Source organism: Pleurodeles waltl, chromosome 3_1 (genome assembly GCF_031143425.1).
Source record: "Pleurodeles waltl isolate 20211129_DDA chromosome 3_1, aPleWal1.hap1.20221129, whole genome shotgun sequence".
NCBI classification, from domain to species: domain Eukaryota; kingdom Metazoa; phylum Chordata; class Amphibia; order Caudata; family Salamandridae; genus Pleurodeles; species Pleurodeles waltl.
The window spans coordinates 40797372-40822342 of NC_090440.1; the positions used below are offsets into that span (position 1 = coordinate 40797372).

Consider the following 24971-nt stretch of genomic DNA (forward strand, 5'->3'; position numbering starts at 1 on the left):
TTCAAGATACATCAGAAACACATTCCTGGAAGTAATCTAAGGCACACAGTAGGTAAAGGGAGGGTTGTAGTTACAGCGCAGGTCAGAAGGAGGGAGGAAACCACCTTTTTCAGATAATACAACAGTATGTGGTAGAAAGCCAAGCTTGCCCAGATGGCAGCGATGAACGGCTTTAGAACTTGAGATCTTTCTTCAGGCCTGTCCTTTCTCGAATACTGTTCAACCTTAGGTCACTAATATTTCTGTAAGACCATGGCATAGCTCTTGTGCCAGTTACCTCCTGCACCCCTCGCAGATGCGGTCTGTACACTTTATCCTGGCATGTGCCCGCTTGCTGGACTGGCACCCAGTGCAGAAGGCCTAGAGGGAGAGGAGGGGCTCTGGCAAAGATGGTATGTACGTGAACCGCCATAGCTGGTAAACCGCATGAATGAGTAAATGGGCAAAGCTGCTCCTGGTCCTAGTAATGATTTACCAGCTAGGTGAACCCTGCCTTCCCTAGGCGGGGACTTATCACAGCAACGTCACAGACAGCCTTGAGAGGTGCAGATACAGCCTGCAACCTAGGAACACGTGCAAAGTGCAAGGCCTTGGACCCAGCAATGCGCACTGTGCAGGTCTGAAGAGGTTAACGTGGGGCTGCAGCAGGGAAAGAATTGCACACGAGGACACTATGCATGGGGCTGCTGGGGCACTATACACGGGTGCTGCTGGGACATTATAGGTGCTGTTTGGAGGCTTCACAAGGGCGCTACTAGTAAACAATGCACGGGGGCTAGCGGGAAGCATTTTATAGATGCCTCTAGGACACTATACAGAAGTGCTGCTAGGGAGACATTACATAGATGCTGCCAGGACACTATACACAGCTGCTGCTGGGACATTATAGGTGCTGAAGGGAGGCTTCACACAGGCGCTACTGGTAAACAATACACGGGGATAGTGAAAGCATTATATAAGTGCCCCCCAGACACGATGCAGAGGTGCTGCTGGGACACTATGCATGGGGCTGCTGGGGCACTATACACTGGTGCTGTTGGGAGGCTTCACATTGGGGCTACTGGTAAACAATGCACAGGGGCTAGCGGGAAGTATTATATAGGTGCCCCCCAGTCACGATGCAGATGTGCTGCTGGGACACTATACACGCGTGCTGCTGGGACATTATAGGTGCTGCGTGGAGGCTTCACATTGGGGCTACTGGTAAACAATGCACGGGGCTAGTGGGAAGCATTATATAGGTGCCTCCATGACACTATACAGAAGTGCTGCTAGGGCATTTTGCATGGGTGCTGCTGCTGGGACACTATAGGTGCTGCTGGGAGGCTTCACATGGGGGCTACCGGTAAGCAATGCACAGGGGATAGTGGAAGCTATATATAGGTGCTTCCAGGACACCATACACAGGTGTTGCTGGGACACTATACATGGGTGCTACTAGAAGGCGTTCTGTAGGTGCTGCTAGAACACTACACACAGCATATGCTGGAATATTGTGCACTTGTGCCACTAGGACATCAGGCATGGGTGTAGCAGTACATTTATATGGGTGCTGCTAAGACACTATACACAGCTGCTGCCGGGACATTATGCACGTGTGCTGCTGGGACACTATACATGGGTGCTACTAGAAGACGTTCTGTAGGTGCTGCTAGGACACTACACACAGCTGCCGCTAGAACATCAACCACAGGTGCAGTAGCACACCTATATGCATTATACATGGGTGCTGCTTGGGCATTATACACAGGAGCTACTGGGATGCATTACATAGGTGCTTCCAGGGCAATCGACAAAGGTGCTGCTGGGATTTTTTACATAAGTGCAGCTGTTGCATTATGCACAGGTTCTGCTGGGAGGCTTCATAAGGGTGCTGCTAGTACACAATGCACGGAAGCTACTGGGAAGTGTTACACAGGTGTTGATGGGACATTATGCATGGGTGCTGCTGGGACACTATACACGGGTGCAGCAGTACACTGATCTGGGCGCTGCTGCCACAGGATTGTGCACGGGTGCTGCCAGGACACATATATGGGTGCTGCTTGGACACTATGCACAGATGTTGCTCTGACTCTCTATCCCACTACTGTTGAGGCACTTTACGCTACAAGGACACTGTACTATCCCAGCAGTGTCAGTGTAAAGATACCCTACAATGCACCACTTTCCACCTCCAGGATTTCGTACACATGGCCCTGACAGCACACCGGACAGTAATGCACTGATCTTACACTGCTAGTAAAGGTCACATTCTAAACACCTATAGGCACTTAAAACAACAGTCTAGAAAAGCTGGCTGCATGGCCACCACACCTCTGACTTTGTGCCGGGACAGTCAGGGCCATAGAATGAGGTGGGTGGAATTCGTGGAGTTTCACTCAGTGGAATTCCACAGAGTTACATAAAAAAAAAAAATAATAAATAACGTATAGAAAACATGCATGTCACGCTGCAATTTAGCACTAGGAGCGCGAGCAAGGGTACAGAGTGGTACACAAGCACACGTGGCCATTTGAGCTGATTTTGCTGCTGTTGAGTAGAAAATCTACTCGAGAGGCAGAAAACCTACCCTAAAAGCAGATCTGACTACGACTGCTCGTGACCACCCGTGATAGAAAATCACGCTAGGAGACACCAAATCTCACTCATGATTCTGGGGCCTCATGGGAAAAATTCCACCATGCGGCAATTGGCGGAATTTACCCAGAACCCGGTGTTACAAGAGAAATGCGGAGTCCCAAATTTCTGACAATTCCGCTGGCAGAATGAAACATTCCGCCCACCCCTACCCAAGATTCTGTGTTTCTTACAGTCTTGTCATATTTGTAAGAGAGAAGCCAGGTCACACGCATCCATGGACCACAATCTCACTCGTGGCAGCTTCAATGGACCTACTGACTTTCATGAAGTAACTCTTCTAGAATTATCACATTTCTGTTAAAAATGATCATTTCGAATTAAAAGCCTGAAATCTCCATTGTATGCCCTACATATTGAAAGGTGTTGCTGCACCCCCCGGCTGCCTCCATGACCAGTTACACAGGATCGTACAGAGATGAAGAGATGAAGACATGCAGATTCCCCCCCCCCCCAACAGCGTAACAGGTACTTACAAAGAACAGGAGGTTGAACAGGAAAAGGAAGTATTTCGTCACTTTCATGCAGCCTGTCGCCATCTTGTTCCGCTAAATTGGACCTGTGAAGAAGAAGATGGTCATTTGAGGGGAGCAAGAGGGACTACAAGGGTCTCAAAGTTTGAAACCACGAATGAGAAAAAAAAAACAATTGAATTGCTCACTGCGGTACCAAAATACAAACATTAGAATTCGGAATTCCCATTTCCAAAATCAGTTTCTCTGAACTTCTTTTTACACACCCATAAACAAAATATAGTGTGATCTAGAACAGTGGTCCCCAACCTTTTGACTTCTGTGGACCCCCCACTTTATCATTACTGGAACCTGGGGATCCCCACTGGATCTTTATTGGAATCCGAGGACAGCCCCATTTAGTCATTACTGAAAGCCAGGGACCTAATGTGTTATTATTTAATTTTCTAAGCAATCGCGGACCCCCTGAGGAGGCTTCGCGACCCCCAGGGGTCCCGGACCACAGGCTGGGAACCACTGATTTATAACACAGGTCGAAGCTACCCCCCTCTCCCCCCCCCCCCGGAACCGCACCGTAAGAGGAGTAAAGTGATCATTTATTATTGTTCTATTTCATATTTTCAGTTTCCATGAGGATTTCACTCCCTGGCCCCTAGCAACAGGCTGCGTGCCATTATCCTTGGTTAATGTTTAACCTCCTCTCTCACGCACACTGATAGGCCAGATATTCACTGCAGCTGCCAACTTCAGTTTATAATCACTCAGGAAATCGGTGGCCAACCCTTGGAAACTGGGTCATTTCTTACTCCAAGCTTTTAGTCACCCAACCACTTAATAAAATGCAATAAGACACAGCCGCCGTTCAAGATAGATGCTGCTTCAAAAATGTTTTACAGAGAAGGATAAACAGAAAAAAAGTGAAGTCCATATTTTTAGACATTCGAGCGCTCAGTCATGCAAGGTATGGGATATGCCCGGTTGGTTTATGTGGGGGACCGGTTTCCATGGCGATGAAGAAAGCAGCGTGTACATGATCCCACCCAAAAACCTTCAGCGAATTTTCCCATTATCTCGTGTGGCTTGTACAGTGCTGCGATATGTGGCATTAATCACTTCGGAGCGCTAGAAGTGAGAAGAGTGGAAGATTCACTTCAGTTCAGGAACTTCAAGCAATTTAAACGGATCAGAGACACTTCCTGGAGGTAATATCAAAGGTGCGGGTCCTGTGGGTGACCTTGTGGTGTCCCTGGACAAAGGTCTGGTCGTTTTGTGTTTTAAAGATACTTCCAAGGGCACAGGTCAGGCAGTTACCTGGAAGTGGAAAGCGCTAAGTTAGGAGCTACATGTCTTGCTGTGATCTGCTCGCTATAGTTTTATTAACAAAGGTTATTATAATAAAAATAAAGCTGTCTCGACCAGACCTAAAAGTGAGACACAAAAAAGTGCAACCTGAGCGCGGGCAAGAGGTGGAAGGAGGGGGAGGGTGGGTCAGACCCAGTGTTTTTGAGATAAGAGATGCATTGGGTTGTGAGTAGAGGGGGGGGGGGCAGATCAGATTCCCATTCAGGCCTGAATTCGATCGCTAGGACGCGCACAAAAGGGAAGGCAGGACAGCAGCTGAGCGGGAACAGAGCGGCCATTGTGTCTTCCAGAACCCCCCCCACTCCCCCCCCCGACCCTTTGTGTCCGCAGTGCCTGTGAAAGGAGTTTGGGAAACAGGAGCTCACCCCTTGTTGCCCCACACATGCTGTAGAAGTAAAGTAGTGGGGGGGGGCAGAATAAAGCATAAGAGGCCCCACCCCTAGCGAACCTCTTGTGTAACGAGACACTGTGGGAAAGTGCCAGGCCTGGCACTGACAGGGCTTCGGTACAGCTAGGGCACTCCCTTAATAGTGCCAGGCCTGGCAGAGCTTCGGAACAGCCAGGGCACTCCCAGAGTAGTGCCAGGCCAGGAACTGGCAGAGCTTCAGAACAGCTAGGGCACTCCCTTAATAGTGCCAGGCCTGGCAGAGCTTCGGAACAGCCAGGGCACTCCCAGAGTAGTGCCAGGCCGGGCACTGGCAGAGCTTCAGAACAGCTAGGACGCTCCCCGAGTAGTGCCAGGCCGGGCACTGGCAGAGCTTCAGAACAGATAGGGCACTCCCTTAATAGTGCCAGGCCTGGCACAGCTTCGGAACAGCCAGTGCTCTCCCTAGGTACTGCCAGGCCTGGCACAGAGCTGCAGAATAGACAGGGCTCTCCCTTAATAGTGCCAGGCCTAACACAGCGAGAGCTTCTGAACAGCCAGGGCCAGACCTGGCACGGACAGAGGTCTGGAACAGCCAGGGCTCCCAAACACGTAGAAGAGATACGTTTGTGCCATCATGGCCAGAGCTGCCAACCTTGGAACTGGGAAACCATGTTCGAGTCTCGGCGTCGCCTCAACATCCTGTGATTCTGGGCACATCACAGTCTATAGGTACTCGGAAAACCTTGTATAATGCAACTGCTCGTCATGCAAAGCACTCCAATATCTTCCGGTCGAGTTTGCGCTATATTTAAAAAAATGCAAAACAAGCGTGGCACAGGGGCCTTTCTCGCATCCAGACCGACCCCAAATAAAGAAACCAGGAGCCGAAAGCCGAGTCAGCCCAACGGAATCCTCACTGCAGTACGATACAGCCTTGGTGACTTACTGGAACAAAGCCCCAGCCGCCCTCCCACAAAATAAAATATTTAAAAGAATAAACACTCTAAGAGGCCCGCAAAAAGGAGAAGAGATTGCTTGCGGCTGGGGACAGGCACAAGGTGCTCGGAGACGCACCTTGGCAGCACACACGGCTCACGTGCAAGGACGGGCAATCTTGCACCAGATCTCCCTGTGGTGAAAACATCGACACAAGCAAACACTCACCAGATACAGCCTGAAACAGGCACTGTTAGACAGGGCAAACCACAAACCGAGAGAGGACGGAGTTTGCCAACAGTGCGGCTTGGGAGCAGCAGAGAGTGAGAGAGACTTTCTCCCCTCATGCCCCGCCCACAGGTTGAGAAACGTATTCCCATCACCCTGCGAGGAAAACGAAGTCGAAACCAAAAGAAACTGTCGCTTCATATACAAGACGTGCCAGAAACGTCGCAGGAGGCACCATAAGGGGCCACCAAAAGGCAGGTGCTCCAATATTAAAAGTAATCTGCAACACGCCTCTGATATATTATGCCAATGAAGCAGTGCTTAATTTGAGCCGGTGGTTTCCGGGGCGGGGCACCGGCTCTTATTTTTGGGGGCATCACTTATGTTTGTGCATCAGGCAATTACTATGAGCAAAAGACTCAGATGGGAAAGATGGAGGAAGAGGAAAACGAAAATGCGTCACAAAGGGAGCAATAAGAAAGCTGCAAGAGTGAGTTGAAGGGGCCGCGAGTGACTAAATGGATTAAAGAGGCCCGAGATGGCTGTGGGATTACGCTGCCTCAGTATTCTGTGCTCGCACATCTAATTGCAGCAGCCGCAGAGTTCAGAGGTGAGCCTTGGGCACCGGCACGTTTTTATTTACAAATTAAGCACTGCAGTGAAATTCCTTGTAGTATTTCAAAGGGCAGCACTGTGGCACAGAAAACGTTTGGTCACAGACGGGCCTCTCCTGAGAGTTCAAATGCAGGCTCCCGGGGCTCATACTGTACTTCCACCACCAACCACCTCTCCCCCGTTCTCTCCCCCCCCCCCCCCCCGCGCCACCTGTAAACTATTCCCCGTGTCCAAAGTCAACCATATTGTTTATGCACAAGATATGTTTTTGATGCCTGTGGCCTGGAAAGTTCTGGGGGTGACCTCCGGTTACCCTAAATAGACACATTTTCAATGCAAAACCGGCGCTAAAAAGAAATGGAACCATTCACAACAGTCCTGCGGCTCTGAGTAGTTGGTAGGGCTGGGGCAGAGTCAGGAAACTTGGAGACTCTGCAACAGTTCAGTAAGACTTGGCGGTAGGTCCAGGAATCGTTAGACTTCATTATAGGTCCGTGAACTGCAAGGTCGGTGGGGCTGAGACAGGGTCTGTCTTTGCCCCAGCCCCACTAGCTTCTCTTGAAATGCCCCAGCCCCACTAGCTTCTCTTGAAATGCCCCAGCCCCACTAGCCTCCCCTGATGTGCCCCAGCCCCACTAGCCTCCCCTGATGTGCCCCAGCCCCACTAGCTTCTCTTGAAATGCCCCAGCCCATGTCCTGAAATGCCCCAGCCCCACTAGCTTCTCTTGAAATGCACCAGCCCCACTAGCTTCTCCTGAAGTGCCCCAGCCCCACTAGCTTCTCCTGAAGTGCCCCAGCCCCACTAGCCTCTCCTGAAGTGCCCCAGCCCCACTAGCCTCTCCTGAAGTGCCCCAGCCCCACTAGCCTCTCCTGAAGTGCCCCAGCCCCACTAGCCTCTCCTGAAGTGCCCCAGCCCCACTAGCCTCTCCTGAAGTGCCCCAGCCCCACTAGCCTCTCCTGAAGTGCCCCAGCCCCACTAGCCTCTCCTGAAGTGCCCCAGCCCCACTAGCTTCTCCTGAAGTGCCCCAGCCCCACTAGCTTCTCCTGAAGTGCCCCAGCCCCACTAGCTTCTCCTGAAGTGCCCCAGCCCCACTAGCTTCTCCTGAAGTGCCCCAGCCCCACTAGCTTCTCCTGAAGTGCCCCATCCCCACTAGCTTCTCCTGAAGTGCCCCATCCCCACTAGCCTCTCCTGAAGTGCCCCAGCCCCACTAGCCTCTCCTGAAGTGCCCCAGCCCCACTAGCCTCACCTGATTTGCCCCAGCCCCACTAGCCTCACCTGATGTGCCCCAGCCCCACTAGCCTCACCTGATGTGCCCCAGCCCCACTAGCCTCACCTGATGTGCCCCAGGCCCACTAGCCTCACCTGATGTGCCCCAGCCCCACTAGCTTCTCTTGAAATGCCCCAGCCCCACTAGCCTCTCCTGATGTGCCCCAGCCCCACTAGCCTCTCCTGATGTGCCCCAGCCCCACTAGCCTCTCCTGATGTGCCCCAGCCCCACTAGCCTCTCCTGAAGTGCCCCAGCCCCACTAGCCTCTCCTGAAGTGCCCCAGCCCCACTAGCCTCACCTGATTTGCCCCAGCCCCACTAGCCTCACCTGATGTGCCCCAGCCCCACTAGCCTCACCTGATGTGCCCCAGCCCCACTAGCCTCACCTGATGTGCCCCAGCCCCACTAGCCTCACCTGATGTGCCCCAGCCCCACTAGCCTCACCTGATGTGCCCCAGCCCCACTAGCCTCACCTGATGTGCCCCAGCCCCACTAGCTTCTCTTGAAATGCCCCAGCCCCACTAGCCTCTCCTGATGTGCCCCAGCCCCACTAGCCTCTCCTGATGTGCCCCAGCCCCACTAGCCTCTCCTGATGTGCCCCAGCCCCACTAGCCTCTCCTGATGTGCCCCAGCCCCACTAGCCTCTCCTGATGTGCCCCAGCCCCACTAGCCTCTCCTGATGTGCCCCAGCCCCACTAGCCTCTCCTGATGTGCCCCAGCCCCACTAGCCTCACCTGATGTGCCCCAGCCCCACTAGCCTCACCTGATGTGCCCCAGCCCCACTAGCCTCACCTGATGTGCCCCAGCCCCACTAGCCTCACCTGATGTGCCCCAGCCCCACTCGCCTCTCTTGAAAAGCCTCACTTCCCCCATCAGGCAGTCTGTTTCCGATAGAGGGCGCCGTGCACAGGTTATTCAGCCACACTGATTCTGACAGTAAGTAATCCCTGCACAGGCACCTGGGTCCGGTCCCAGCCCTGCCAACCAAATACAGAAGCCCAGGCGGTGGTCCCTGAGCAGGGCCTGCGGGGCGAGGCTGCCAGGCTGGCATCCTGGGCTCCGCTGCTGGGCTGGATAGAAGTGCGCCGAACAAGCATGGTTTTGCTTTGCAGCTGGGTTTGCAGTATAAAAACTCCTACAGGGCAGGAGGTGTTGGGTCTGGGCCAGCACAGCCGCCTGGACTTTGGAGGAGAGATAAAGGAAGGGGGCAGAGAGTGTGCATCGGTGGAAGAAGTCCATGTAAACCTCTGCTGCACATTGTGGGGAAGACACAACCACCAAGTGCAAAACTTCCAATGAGAGACCTCTAGAGCTATGTGGAATTAACTTAACCTTTGTCGAGGGTGAAGTTTGTCTAACAAGCTTCCCATCCAGAAGCCCATGAGATGGGTGACCCCAGGAATGGGCCCATCCAGAAGCCTATGATATGGTGACCCCAAGAATAGACCAACAACCTGCCCACCCAGAAGTCCATGAAATGGGTGACCCCAAAAATAGACCAACAAGCTGCCCATCCAGAAGCCTATGATATGGGTGACCCCAAGAATAGACCAACAACCTGCCCATCCAGAGGCCCATGATATCGGTGACCCCAGGAATGGGCCAACAAGCTGCCTATCCAGAAGCCTATGATATGGTGACCCCAAGAGTGGGCCAACAAGCTGACCTTCCAGAAGCCTATGATATGGTGACCCCAAGAGTGGGCCAACAAGCTGACCTTCCAGAAGCCTATGATATGGTGACCCCAAGAATGGGCCTTGGTCTAAGGCTCTTTCCTTCTACATCAGAGCTAGAAAATACAAACTCGATCTTCAATGCCATCGTCGCAGTAGGTGCAATGTGGAGCCCCCAAAGTGTCCTGCCCCCTCACCACTGCTCTTCAATATCTCCATGCACCCCTACATGATTTTCACCCAGCACCACATCCAAATGTATGTGGATCGCACCCAGATTAATTCCCTTCCTTGTGCACACAAGTCTGGAGAAGATGGTGAACATTCTGCAGTGCATCAATCACTTCCGGGATTGGACGAAAGGACCCATCAGATGCTCAAACAGAGCCAAAACGAAACCCTAGTCTTGGCAAACACGGCTTCATCACTCACCTTCAACCGGCCTCTGGACCTAAAACTCCCCTGGCACTTTCTCAGCAGGTGAGGAACCCAAGAGTCCTCCCTCCGGTGCTCATTTAAGCTTCTGTCTCCTACCCTCTCTCCCCAAGTTGTCCAGACAGTCAACCTTCACCTGTTACTCATGAAAACCCCTCTCTGGACTCCAGACAGCCCATGGAACAGAAGCATCAGCGCCTCTGGTGATGTATCGGCTTAGGTTATGTAACCTGACCCACAAATACTTTAAAAAACATCTCCTGGTCACAAAGATTACAAAGCTAGGCAGCTGCAAAACGCCCTGTGCACAGAATCATTTGAAGTTTCATCACTGGCTAACTCTTGAACATACAATCAAATACAAACCTCTCTGCACAAGGCTTTCCTGGGCAAAGACGTGTGCTAGTTGCAAAATAATTCTCAACATTAAACCACAGTTCACCAACCCAAATGCCATAGCTTCGCACAGTTCCAAGCTACCTTCAATTCAGAAACTCTTTAAGACAGAGTTATCGAGAAGAGTTTTAAACTACATTCACCTCACGTTGTGACCAAATAATGACATGTTTTAGGACCAGTTCCCATGACCATCGGGAACACAAATCATGTATTGTTTATCCTCCATTAACCTGTATATATCTATTTTTCCTTAAAGTTCTCTGAAGTGATGGAGGTGACAAGTTTGTTCACATAAAACTTCCAGATAAATCGCTGAAAGACTGATTTAGAACTCGGCGGACGGGTCACTCTGTCACAAGGCCGCTCGATGGCCCATCTCCCGAAATCTAAATCCCAGAGAACAGAATGGGATTTTGATTTCAGCAGACAGGATATCCGTCACTGTTGCGACAGGGTAACCTATCCACTGAGTTCTAAATCAGGATCTGAGTATTGATTGGGGATGGTCATGTCACCAGAGTCATGGGCATCTCACCAACAGGATTGATTAGAAAGAAGAACTGGCAGATTTTGTATGTCATCCGCCGATCCCAGCGCACATCTACGGTCCATGGCTTAGAGGTATCAGTCCACCAGGACTTTTAAGTGTCATCAGCAGACTGGTAACATTTGAGTTTAGATGGTGCAAAGATTCCTGCCAGAGGGAGAAAATAAACATTGAAAAGCAGGAAGTGGGGCAATTGCTGATCCCCTTGGTACCAGACATGTGAGCGATTGGATGGGTGACAAACGGTGGAGATGAAAAGTTCTGAAAGTGGTTAGTGAGATGAGTTTCACTAGTCCCCTACCTACAACTGGACTCACTAATTTAGACGTCTTTTCAAAAAGCTGGATTTAAACAGAGTTAAAAGCAAATGACAATTCTAATCAAATCAATCAGAAAAAACATGGGATACACCTCCTTCATGAGATCATCTATAACAGATGGACTAGCAATTCTATCCCGGGCGAGCATGGAACGGATGCCTTACTGGGTACCAGATGGCCATCACCATCTATGTTAGATTAACAGCAGCATGTTCTAGGGTGCTGGAAAGAAGAGGAGAAATCAGGAATAGATCTGAGGGCTCAATTGCGCGTTGATTTGGAAGAAAGGTTTTACATTGAGAGAGAGCTTCTTCTTAAATCAAAGAGGCGTCCTCCAGTTGTCTTAGATGATCAACAACCAGCAGGACTTGATGCTTCACTTTAAGCATGGATTGCAGGTGCACATCTAGGATGGATAAACTAAGCCTCAAGTATCACTTGTTGCCCAGGAGTTCCTTCCAATTAATACAGTGGACCACATCCTCCTAATTAAGGTTGAAAGAGCCACTCAGCCTCACGGATACTGCCTACAACTGGATCCAACTCATTTACAATTGCAAGCAACAAGAAAGCAATGGACAAGTTCAGTCATCCAGATACAAGCCAGAGACCCCCATGGAGTGCCACAGTGAGACCACCCGCTTTCACCCCTGCTGTTCATCCTCTGTGCGGAACTACTGACTCACGGATGGGACAATTTTCGCTTTGACTCCAGGTGTGTACGAACTCCCAGACTTATCTTTTCCTGGAAAAAGAATTCATGGCATCTGGAGAGATCACAACTTGCCTGGGTCAGTGGGACAGTATGATAACTAGCTAGAAGAGAGACCATGTTGGTTTTAACTAATGATTATCCTGTTTGGGTGCCCTCCACTACCCAAGCTCCTACTCAGAAAGGAAACAGACATTTTTCATTTTACTCACTCCACAAATTAACACAATAGTCAAAAAAGCACCAGATTTTGGTCTTCCTGTGACAGCAGATTTCTCTTACCCGTCTTATCATGGTCGTTTTCACCTTCTGGTTTCGAGACTTCAGACCATTTCTCGGGAGGGATCCCGCTTCACAGTTAAAATGTATAGATTACAGTTATGGATCGTTCAACACTTTGGATTTAGTGAATTGACATACATTTTCTGCCTTGAAAAAGTCAATCTGACGAAACACGTGCCGGCTGTTGCATGGGACTAGCTGTTCCTTGTTATTGTCTTCATCTTAGGAAAAATGAAAACGGTGGAACGTGAATGCGCTAGACTCGTCCTTTCGTGTTGGACCACTAATATTAATGGGGTGTGCCGTGGTAATTTGAACATTGTATTAGAACTTGTTAACTGGCCTTCAGTAGAGAAGATTAGACTCGAAGTGGCTGGGTGTATACCAGTTTGGCACCCTTCCTAAGGACTGTCTACGAATCAGAAAATTCGAATTATTTACGCAATATACACAAGGGAAGTGCGAACCAGTTGCAGAGCCACTGTCTTTTGTATTTCATAATAAAAAGCACCAGATACTGCTTTCCATATTTCAAGAAATCCTTAAAATTTCCAGACAAACTACCACCAATTGGAGCTCAGAGACCTGCTCATGGCACAACTGGTTATTTCCAACAGTCTCTCCAAATGAATGAAGACAGAGTACAGCGAATACAAAACCCAGCTGAGAATTAACCTAAATATGTGAGAAGATGAACCACACTGTAAAACCCCTTCTTTTGCTCCCAGAAGGGGCAAACATAAAACTTAAAGACCAGGTCCTCCGTACAAGGTGTACCGGGCGGGGGTGCAATCCAGGCACTCGGAAGAAACTGCAGCCTCACTGCTTGACAGTGAAGAGTCATGTCAGCTACTGAACCCACTTTGTGGCAAACTTTATGCACCAAAGTCGTGGAGGCCATCCTTTGTAAATCTAGGACCAAGGTTCTAACACGCCCTCAAACCATGCATTAGAACTGCGACCAGTCATGGGGCGATCATAGCAACTGGAGCGCCCAAGACAAGGTTGCAAACCCAAGTAAAAAAAGGTTTATTGATTAAGACCCCCAACAGGGATCTACAAAATAAAGTTACCAAAATGGAGTTGTAGAGTGAAGTCTACAAATACATAGAACATTTTAAAACCATGTCAGACAAGCTTTTCAATATCTACGTCTGCTTGGACAGAGAACTTGGACCTGATGTCTAAAGTGGACATAATCAATCAATAAACTCAGCCCGCCCTCAAATAATCAGACCTCAGGCACCAATACAGAACTAAAGGGGTCTTTAAAGACCTCATCTCCAGATTAATAAAAAGATGCAACCCAATATTGCAAACTGAAGAAGACCATGCAGAGAACTCACCATGCTCCTTTAATTACCTGAAACTGACAGGTCAATCCTATTTAAACCCTGTATCCAGCCCAACATCATGCCCCCGCCTTGTCCATAGCACCCCCGTGTCCCACTGACAATGATTTCAAGGTAACTGGATTCTTCCAACCAACAAGTATAAAAGTTCACTGTGCATGTATGTTCCATACAAAACTTCATGTATGATCAAGTGCGATGAAGTAGAAACAAAGCAACACGTCAACCCTGTAAATACGTGCATTTCTCCGAATCCTAAGAATGTACTTTTAGCTATGAGAGCACTGATTCTCACTGATGTCTGGACTGAAGCTGGAGGACAGGATATCCTACCTGCAGAAGGGGCGAGTATGTGTTCGGAGCGCTGGGATTCCAAAATCCAACCAGAACCTAACACGAGGTCCCTCTTGAGAAGCATCAGTCCAAGATGTTTGTAGTGTAGAACAATTGACATTGTGCGCTAATTCAGTCAGTAGTAAAGGGAACGTGGAAAGAGGTTCGACATAATTTGCTCTACGTAGTGAGAACATCATTTATTTTGTAGGGGATCACAGAAAAGCATGGCTTCAACTTGAAGCCTGTGCCAGTTACCAGCATGACACCTGGATCTGCAGATCTACTGCTGTAATAAGAAAGCCAGGGACTGAAATTGTCAAGCCAGGTCAGTCAGTCAGTCTGGTTACCAGGGACTCCCTCCGGGCTCTCTGGAAATACTTTAGATCATATTCTGCAATGAAAGATTTCCTAGAAAATGTGGAAGGGAGTTCATGGGATTCTGTGGAAATTCGTCTGGTTTAATAATCGAAAAGGCGTGTGAGTATATGAGGCCCATGGAAATGGGGGGTGGGCGGGGAATCTACTGGAAGAGATCCATTAGCTGTATATATATAAGACGCATTCTAATAACAATCTTTAGTTTTCACAATCTGGTCTGTCGGCCCCTGTATTAAACCCCCACCCTTAGCAAGGTCATGAAGCCCAATCCTAAAGCGACTGATGCAGGAAGTGGTCTATATGGTCCTTAGGTGGGTGGTTCTGGGGTAATTTCATTCAAGTTAATTTGTTCTGTTTAAACTAGACCTGGGCGAAGTTCGCAGAGTTCTGCATCGCGGAACTCCGCAGAGTGACCAAAAAAACTTTGCCAGGGTACGCGGAGTTCCACAAGCAGAGGAGTGTGTTAGGTCTTGCGATTCAAAGTGATTGTTAGTGCCAGGTGTTTGTCCCGCCCTGAAAAATCAGTGAAATGGCACCACAAGCAGCAGAAGGGGGTGCTGCTTCTTTTCTGCTGCTCAAGTAGATTTTATACTCTAGCAGCAACTTCCTCAACGCGAAAGGAAGATTTCTTAATGCGGGCGGTAACGACCATTTACAGCTGCCTGCGTTGAGAAATCATTTTGGGAGGTGGTGATTTTCCTCGCTCGCGCTTGCCAAATTAACTTTGGCGAGCACAAAACTTGTGTTTTTCGAAACTCCGCGAGTGGAGCGGAACTCACAGCCCACCTAGTTTAAACTTTCTCCACAAAGTCTTTCCTTGATTTAAAAAAAAAAAAAAAAAAATCCACTCCTGTGAGGTCACATGGGTCCTGGTGAGTGCCCTTCATAATATCTATATATATGTATATATATTTAAAAAAAAAAAAAAAACCTCCATACAGTCTACCTTCCCAGGATCACACAGCTCCCCAGCTTCAATTTTATGGGTCTCTGGTCCCATTTTTCTGTCCACTCCCTGTCAACAGCCTCTTCTGTACTGCTCGTTTCGTCACTGTTCTTATAACCGGATGCCCCCTTCTTCCACTGTTTTAACCCTGTATTACATCCCTACCTAAATCTTGTAATCTCTATCTGTTCTTTTTTACCTCATCTACCTATACTCTAGCAGCTTTACGCATGCATGCAGCTAAGTACCTTCCACCTGCTTATACAGCAGTACCTCTGCCATCTTACCACTGCTTCTACATATGCACACCCTTAGTGCTTCAGCTCTACCTACACTCTAGTACCTATACCGCATTACCTCAAACCTCTCTGTATGAATACACTAACCTCTACCTATACCATGTCACTACTTCTAACTATGCTAGAGTATTTCTAACCCCATGTATACCATAGCACTTCTCTGATTATTACGGAGTACCACTGTCCATGCATATACTCGAACTCTACCCTGCTGATACAAAAGAACCTCAGTCCCTGCCTACGACTTGTCATCCTTCCTTATTTCTATGTGCGCCCAAGCACCTTTGCCCCCTTCCCAGTACCCTAGTATTTCTAAAACTACCTGCACTCTGGTACAATGTTTATACCCTAGTACTCCTCCTTCTTTCTATGCCCAAATAGACTTCCCCCCTTCCACACACCGTGCCCTCTTTTTCCTTTGAGCATGATCTCGCCTCCTTTCCCTAGTGTTGTTTACTGTTGAATTTGAAAAGGATCTTACTAGTTTTGAACATTTAAGGACATGGATACTCCCAGCCTGGGTAAGCCAGAGCGTTGTTCCTCATTTTGATATTCTCTGAAATGAGTTGTGGCTGTGTACAAAGATGGCGCAGGGCGGCTGTGACCTGTACACAAAGGGAGGATGGCGACAGGGCCTGTATCTGACCCATAAGGATGGACTCCTAGGAGCAGAGATTGACTTCAGATCCTCTGGTCTAGAACACTGCAGAGGATGGAGATGGCTACTGCCCCTCTCAAAAGGTTTAAGGATTTTTTACGCATCTTTCGGAAACCCCACTGTCTTGACTACATTTTCAAACGAAGCCACCAAAGCATCCACATTTTAATTACAGCTTCCCACTTCACCTATTGTGTGTTTCTGGGCAAATCACTCTGTCAGTTCACTCTTCTGCACAAAATGGGAACTTGCTAAGCATTTATCCTCAGGTTAACAAATAAAGCCCTCCTGAGAAGCACCTAAAACTCTATTCCGTAGTTTCAGGGAATTTCCGCTGATGCAATTTTGCTTCTCATCCAGCTTTTTATTTACATTATCCTAACATGTCAGGATAGGAAACTTGTTCTGCCCAAGATGATGGGACAAGAGCTGCGAAGGGCTGGAGAAAGCACCAGCAGCCCCAGAAGGCAAGAAGAAGAACCAGAGCCCCCCATCTGTGTCTGAGGGGGGTTGTGAGAGGAGTGGGTGGGATGGTGGTGTGGTAATTCTGGTCAGTTTGGTGGTGATGGAGCAGGGCTGGACAGGGTGAGTGGGCCGGATAGAGGTCAGGATATAACCACCCAGGTTAGGGCACTCCTGCTGCCCTCACTCACCCAGAGAGACTACAGTGACTCAAGTACAGAACACAACACGACTGGGAGTAAACACTTGTGTTTCAAACCTTGCACGGCAGAGTGGAGACACACACCATCCGGCTTTGGCACAGATGATGGGGATAACCAGAGGAGACCCATTTTAGGATCCACTTAAGCAGAATATGGAAATCCCAGCCCATTTACAAGAGCCATGCTGACTGTGCTTAGAAGAGAGAGGTCTCCAGTTCTTTCTAGAGAGCAGGGTCAGTCCAATGCGGATGGGGCTGTTTTTCCTGAATGTGAACTGCATTCTGGTCTCTCTCTTACATTTATGCAGCCCAAGTCTGGTGATGCCCTGGTTTGGCGCAACCTGCAAGATTTGTGCATTTTTTGGCCATGTACTCGGACGTACAGTTTCTGGATATGATAATGATATTATTGGGGACTTGTAGCGTGCAGTATACCCGAAGGAGTCAATGCACCAGCCACTACCAAGCGGAGAGCGAAAGGGACCCTACAGTAAGGGAGGTGAAGAGTAAAAATATGTGTTTTTTAAACATCGCAAGGACCCAGCTTCTGAAATATGGGCAGGCAGAGTACTCCAGAGTTTGGCAGCATCCACTGAGATGGTCCGACCTCCCCACCTGGCCTTGCGGAATCTGGGAACCCGCGCCTCCTTGTGAAGCGAGGATCCGAGCAGCCTACTCAGGGAGTACCAGGGGAACAAGGAATTGAGTGGACTAGAGCCTTTTTGATGCAAGTCCAGAAAAACAATGCAAAGAGCCTTGAAATCCATCCTTTTTTTGACTGGAAGCCAATGGAGGGAGCGAATACCTTCTCTGACCGACATATATAAGTTACATTAGATACTTATGAATCCCTGCTCTCGTTTTTATATCACACTGATCAAATGTTTTATTATCATAAGCATTTCACTATTCAAAAACTGTGGAAAGATAAATAAATGTTAGAAAAGTACACTTATTACTTAAATTCAAATATTAAAATCTTGAAAGTCTGTGTTTGTACAATACTACTTTTCTTCTCATAGTATTATACCCATTATTATATTCCTTGAACAAATATTCCCTTACTATGTATTTACATATCTATGTATTACTCTAGGGATACTGTACTGGGGAAAAATTTAATAAAAATAAAATCTATAAATAAAATTCAAATTAATAAATTAAAGTAAAAATAAATTATGAATAAAAGAAAAAAAAAATAATATATACATATATATATATAATAAATAAAGATAATATAAATGTACTCTTGTAAGCTTTACTTTGTTTCCCCCTCACCCTATGTCTCTATCAATCTATGCTCCATCCCCACTCTGACTCATCCCAAACCCATTCTACTACATTCATCTCCAAAATAACCCTGCATAAGCTCTCCCTTCCTCTTCAACATCTAGCTCACCCCAAACCTCAGTTTACTACCATGATCTCCCAAACAACCCTACTAAATTCTCCCTCATTTATCTCACCTTTGACTCATCCAAAACCCCTCCTGCTACTATGATCTCCCTAACCCTTTCCACAGACTCTTCCCTCCCCCATCTCCCCTTTACTCATCTCAAGTCTCATCCTATTACTATAAACTCCCAATTAACACTTCTGGATTCTTCCCTCCTATATCCCTCCATTACTCAAGCCAACCAACTAACAAATTCATATAACCTCTGCTCAAATTAACTCATAATAATACTAATACTGTACTCAGTTCCGGAGTAGCGTGCTACTCGCCGAAAAGCGCTTCGACACCTCATCAGGGGTAGTAAGCGCTATATAAATACTATTGCAATACAATACATGTCTTGGAATTTTAAGGACAGGACAGGACAGGATGCTGCGTTCTGGACAACCTAAAGTTTATTAACACAGCTGGTGTCAAAGTTGAGACAAGCTTTGAGAGCGAGGAAGTGTAACTCCCTCAAGTTGGGTTAAGGCACTAGACCCTCAACAGGCCTCTGATGAGAAGAGCTGCAGCGTGTAGGATGCCCCTGTGGGTTGCCAGGGTGGCTGATGAACTCTGCATCTAACCAGAGAGAGGGCTAAAGCCTTCACCACTGGTCGGAAATTAGCTTTGGGTAGGCAGGCTTCCCATTTCCAAGAGCGAGAGCAGATATCATGCGCTCTTGGTTAGGTTGGCGATGTGTTCCTTGACAGAGTGGTCTGTGTTCTGGGTGGGTGCAAGTGGCTTTCCACTGCCAGTCATCTGGGGTACATGTTGGATAAGTGATTGGTGCTGTGTGTAGTCCGGAAGGATTCTACCATGATCGGTTTAAGGTTTAGACAGGAGTTTGAATTACAAGTTCAGGATTACCTCGAGGTAGGTTTTGAGATTTATCTATTTCCACTCAAAGTGCATACAACTCAAGGAGTATCTGAGCACTAGGTGTATTTGAAAGACCTCAGCTGAAAACGCAGATCTGCCCCAGAACCTCCTAATCTCTCCTGAAAAGCCAGGTTTTAACAGCCCTGTGAAATTCCAGATATGATTTAGTCCTTCTTATAACCACTGCCAACATATTCCAAAGCCTGGCTGCTGCTACTGAGAAAAGCCCCCTCATCCTAGCCCTTCTAAATCTGGGGGTATTGATGAGATGACTAATGTTGCCAGCAGGATAGGTTTCCAGGCAATGTTGTGTATTTTCAGTGCATTAACAAAACTTAACTACAGCTTGGTCCTGAAGAAGGTCGATCTAGAATCATGTTTACCCGCCAAAACGTGCGTCGACTATTTTAATTTGTCATCCCAGCATGCAACACTAGAACAGCTGAAAGGAAGATCTATTGCCCAGTGGGATGTTGTGTTTTGTTAATGTTTTCAGTGTACCCCTGATTCCACACCTTAAATTATTAAGGTTGGGGGAACCCAGTTTCTATGTGATGCTTTCAGTGTATTGACAGGTCATGATGTGGTTGCCATGGGTACAAATCCAGGGATTCTACATATAACCTGAAGATAATCGGGTCGATGGTGGAACCTTGGCGGATTCCACAAGGGTTGGGCATTTTTCTGAGATCTTGAGGTTCCTATCTGGATCTCAGTTTATTCGTGGCACCCTAAGATGGATGTAGCTTGGGGTCATACTGTGTGGGCATGCTCAGTGAGCTGATATAACTCACATTTCCGCTGACCGCCCCCAGTCCAGGCTCTGTGAAATCGGAAGGCTGCAGCCTTCATGGATACATTAATGTGCTGTATGTTCATTTACGTGTTGTGGAATAACTCGAGGCAGGCGGTGGTGACCCCGCACATTAGACTAATCGCCTGAAAGGTTGTCCATGAAATGGCTGAAGCGTGTAAGGGAAGGAAGCTCAAGACGTGCTCACTCAGCCCGAGTCTAGCGCCTTGAAGCGCCATCTAGTTCTTGCCGTGTCTCAATCACCTCATAGCTATGAATGAAGTCACCCGCGTCAACATGTGGCCCACAGCTCATCCCCACTGCACCCTGCTGACTTTTGAAAGGCAGGACCACCACCAGATAGATGAATAGACGTCACATCCTGTGTGGTACCACAGCCACGGCCTGGAGACTCACTGGTGGCCAGTGGCAGTCGGCTTGGGCGAAAGCGACAGTCTCCTCCTTGCCCGCACCGTGAAAGAAACTGGCATCATAGTGAAAAGGAGAGGTTCCTTTGCATTCGCTTCATGAATGTGTTCAGTATGTAAAAATTGTCACTTAGTGCTGGTCTGGTGGGTGGGGTCGTTCTCTTTTCAAAGAAGAAAGGTCAGGCCAACCGAGGGCGCCGGTCTGTCCCCATAATGTTTGTTTTCTAATAAGAGACCATTTAATGACAAACAAAATGGACGTCCCAATGTCTTCGTTTATTGGATGAATGGGAACGCAAGACGTTTCCATCAAGAGGGGCCAGGTCTGTGGGGAAAGGCTAGAGGTGGCCTGAGCTACAGGGAAATTCTAGAGGTGGCCTGACCTACGGGGAAGGTCTAGAGGTGGCCTGGCCTATGGGGAGACTATAGGAGGCCTGGTCTACAGGGAAAGACCAGAGATGTCCTGGCCTACAGGGAAAGACCAGAGATGACCTGACCTACGGGGAAAAGCTAGAGGTGGATAGGCCTACAGGGAAGATCTAGAGATAGCCTGGCCTGTATGGAGACTATAGGAAGCCTGCTCTATGAGTAAAGACCAGAGATGTCCTGGCCTACAGGGAAAGACCAGAGATGTCCTGGCCTACAGGGAAAGACCAGAGATGTCCTGGCCTACAGGGAAAGACCAGAGATGTCCTGGCCTACAGGGAAAGACCAGAGATGTCCTGGCCTACAGGGAAAGACCAGAGATGTCCTGGCCTACAGGGAAAGACCAGAGATGTCCTGGCCTACAGGGAAAGACCAGAGATGTCCTGGCCTACAGGGAAAGACCAGAGATGTCCTGGCCTACAGGGAAAGACCAGAGATGTCCTGGCCTACAAGGAAAGACCAGAGATGTCCTGGCCTACAGGGAAAGACCAGAGATGTCCTGGCCTACAGGGAAAGACCAGAGATGGCCTGGCCTACAGGGAAAGACCAGAGATGGCCTGGCCTACAGGGAAAGACCAGAAGTGGGCTGACCTACGGGGAAGGTCTAGAGGTGGCCTGGCCCATAGGGAGACTAAAGGAGGCCTGGTCTACAGGCAAAGCCCAGAGGTGGCCTGGTCTACAGGCAAAGGCCAGAAGTGGCCTGGTCTACAGGCAAAGGCCAGAAGTGGCCTGGTCTACAGGCAAAGGCCAGAAGTGGCCTGGTCTACAGGCAAAGGCCAGAAGTGGCCTGACCTTCAGGGAAAGGCTAGAGGTGACTTGGTCTATGGGGAAATATTAAAGGTGACCTGGTCTACGGGGAAATATTAAAGGTGACCTGGCCTACAGGGAAGGCATAGATGTGATCTGGCCCACAGGGAAGGCATAGATGTGATCTGGCCCACAGGGAAGGCATAGATGTGATCTGGCCCACAGGGAAGGCATAGATGTGATCTGGCCCACAGGGAAGGCATAGATGTGATCTGGCCCACAGGGAAGGCATAGATGTGATCTGGCCCACAGGGAAGGCATAGATGTGATCTGGCCTACAGGGAACGGCCAGAGGTAGCCCGGCCTACAGGGAGCGGCCAGAGGTGGCCCGGCCTACAGGGAGCGGCCAGAGGTGGCCCGGCCTACAGGGAGCGGCCAGAGGTGGCCCGGCCTACAGGGAGCGGCCAGAGGTGGCCCGGCCTACAGGGAACAGCCAGAGGTGGTAAAGACTAGATGTGGCCTGGGCTACAGGGAAATATTAAACGTGATCTGGCCTTCAGGGAAATACTAAAGTTGATCTGGCCAACAGTAAAGGCGTAGATGTGATCTGGCCCACAGGGAAAGACTTCAGGTGGCCTGGCCTACAGGGAAATACTAACTCTGAAGGGTCGGCAGGGCAGGAACAGGGTCCGTCTGAGGTCTGGGACTAGCCTCACATGATAGTAGCATTTCAGATAAAGTTATTCGTATGTGTGGCTGCAGGTGACCGTTCCCCAGCCCTGCCTCCCTTTCATAAATTGCTTGATCTCTTGTGTTCAAACTGGCTATCCTGACCCAAAATGACCCAACCGGTCTATGTCAGGCAACAGTACCCACCCCGGTGGCATAGCGTGCTGCATGGGCTCTGAGGAAAGGGTCCCCTTCCTCGTGTGAGTGTTAAGACAGCTAGGTGTGCTGCAATGCGGCCCTCGAACCTTTGGGGCCATGGGCCACCGCCTGGGTCACCCTAGTGACAGCCACAGCCGGGCCCTTCGGTACCTGCAGGGCAGTTCTGCGCGCTGAATTCTCAGCAGAGGAGTAAGAAACGTTTGCAGGTGTTCACACATCTCACTACGTTGCGGTTGCGACCTCTTCAAATAATGTAGGTTAAACATACACCTGCAATTGACACAAAGAAGAAGCGCTTCCTGAACACTTTAAGCTGCCCCGAGGCGCTTTAAAAAGTACTTCCATGGATAAAAAGAGCAAACCCGTCAATGACTGACAGGACTTGAGGACCTGGCCACAGGGGCGCGGCTGAGGGGGGGGGGGCTTCTCCTCTGAGGGGCGAGGGTGAGGATGCAGGCCTTCTCTGAGGGGCGAGGGTGAGAGAGGGCAGGCCTTCTCCTCTGAGGGGCGAGGGTGAGAGAGGGCAGGCCTTCTCCTCTGAGGGGCGAGGGTGAGGAGGCAGGCCTTCGCCTCTGAGGGGCGAGGGTGAGGGGGCAGGCCTTCTCCTCCGAGGGGCGAGGGCGAGGAGGCAGGCCTTCTCCTCCGAGGGGCGAGGGTGAGAGAGGGCAGGCCTTCTCCTCTGAGGGGCGAGGGTGAGGGGGCAGGCCTTCGCCTCTGAGGGGCGAGGGTGAGGGGGCAGGCCTTCTCCTCCGAGGGGCGAGGGCGAGGAGGCAGGCCTTCTCCTCCGAGGGGCGAGGGTGAGAGAGGGCAGGCCTTCGCCTCTGAGGGGCGAGGGTGAGGGGGCAGGCCTTCGCCTCTGAGGGGCGAGGGTGAGGAGGCAGGCCTTCTCCTCCGAGGGGCGAGGGTGAGAGGGGGCAGGCCTTCTCCTCCGAGGGGCGAGGGTGAGAGGGGGCAGGCCTTCTCCTCCGAGGGGCGAGGGTGAGAGGGGGCAGGTCTTCTCCTCCGAGGGGCGAGGGTGAGAGGGGGCAGGCCTTCGCCTCCGAGGGGCGAGGGTGAGAGGGGGCAGGCCTTCTCCTCCGAGGGGCGAGGGTGAGAGGGGGCAGGCCTTCTCCTCCGAGGGGCGAGGGTGAGAGGGGGCAGGCCTTCGCCTCTGAGGGGCGAGGGTAGCCTCCGAGGGGTGAGGGTGAGAGGAGGCAGGCCTTCGCCTCCGAGGGGCGAGGGTGAGAGGAGGCAGGCCTTCTCTGAGGGGCGAGGGTGAGAGGAGGCAGGCCTTCTCTGAGGGGCGAGGGTGAGGGGGCAGGCCTTCTCTGAGGGGCGAGGGTGAGAGGAGGCAGGCCTTCTCTGAGGGGCGAGGGTGAGAGGAGGCAGGCCTTCTCTGAGGGGCGAGGGTGAGAGGGGGCAGGCCTTCTCCTCTGAGGGGCGAGGGTGAGAGGGGGCAGGCCTTCTCCTCTGAGGGGCGAGGGTGAGGAGGCAGGCCTTCTTCTCTGAGGGGCGAGGGTGAGGGGGCAGGCCTTCTCCTCTGAGGGGCGAGGGTGAGAGGGGGCAGGCCTTCTCCTCTGAGGGGCGAGGGTGAGGAGGCAGGCCTTCGCCTCCGAGGGGCGAGGGTGAGAGGGGGCAGGCCTTCTCCGCCGAGGGGCGAGGGTGAGAGGAGGCAGGCCTTCTCCTCCGAGGGGCGAGGGTGAGAGGGGGCAGGCCTTCTCCTCCGAGGGGCGAGGGTGAGAGGGGGCAGGCCTTCTCCTCCGAGGGGCGAGGGTGAGAGGAGGCAGGCCTTCTCCTCCGAGGGGCGAGGGTGAGAGGGGGCAGGCCTTCTCCTCCGAGGGGCGAGGGTGAGAGGGGGCAGGCCTTCTCCTCCGAGGGGCGAGGGTGAGAGGGGGCAGGCCTTCGCCTCTGAGGGGCGAGGGTAGCCTCCGAGGGGTGAGGGTGAGAGGAGGCAGGCCTTCGCCTCCGAGGGGCGAGGGTGAGAGGAGGCAGGCCTTCTCTGAGGGGCGAGGGTGAGAGGAGGCAGGCCTTCTCTGAGGGGCGAGGGTGAGGGGGCAGGCCTTCTCCTCTGAGGGGCGAGGGTGAGGGGGCAGGCCTTCTCCTCTGAGGGGCGAGGGTGAGAGGGGGCAGGCCTTCGCCTCTGAGGGGCGAGGGTGAGGGGGCAGGCCTTCTCCTCTGAGGGGCGAGGGTGAGGAGGCAGGCCTTCTTCTCTGAGGGGCGAGGGTGAGGGGGCAGGCCTTCTCCTCTGAGGGGCGAGGGTGAGAGGGGGCAGGCCTTCTCCTCTGAGGGGCGAGGGTGAGGAGGCAGGCCTTCGCCTCCGAGGGGCGAGGGTGAGAGGGGGCAGGCCTTCTCCGCCGAGGGGCGAGGGGGCAGGCCTTCTCCGCCGAGGGGCGAGGGTGAGAGGGCGCAGGCCTTCTCCTCCGAGGGGCGAGGGTGAGAGGAGGCAGGCCTTCTCTGAGGGGCGAGGGTGAGGAGGCAGGCCTTCTCCTCTGAGGGGCGAGGGT

General features: G+C 50.8%; 1 protein-coding gene across 3 annotated transcripts in view; it reads right to left on the reverse strand.

The window, feature by feature from the left end:
• Positions 1 to 24971, reverse strand: part of CD82 (CD82 molecule) — a 156632-nt gene that overhangs the window by 51353 nt on the left and 80308 nt on the right. For 2 of the 3 annotated variants that reach the window (XM_069221794.1, XM_069221795.1), the window contains one exon: positions 3117 to 3199. In XM_069221794.1, the coding sequence (XP_069077895.1) occupies positions 3117 to 3179 (63 nt within the window). In that variant the 5' untranslated portion in view covers positions 3180 to 3199. Of the gene's footprint in view, positions 1 to 3116; positions 3200 to 6006; positions 6095 to 24971 lie in introns of those variants that run through there. The other variant, XM_069221796.1, reaches the window with a different exon arrangement.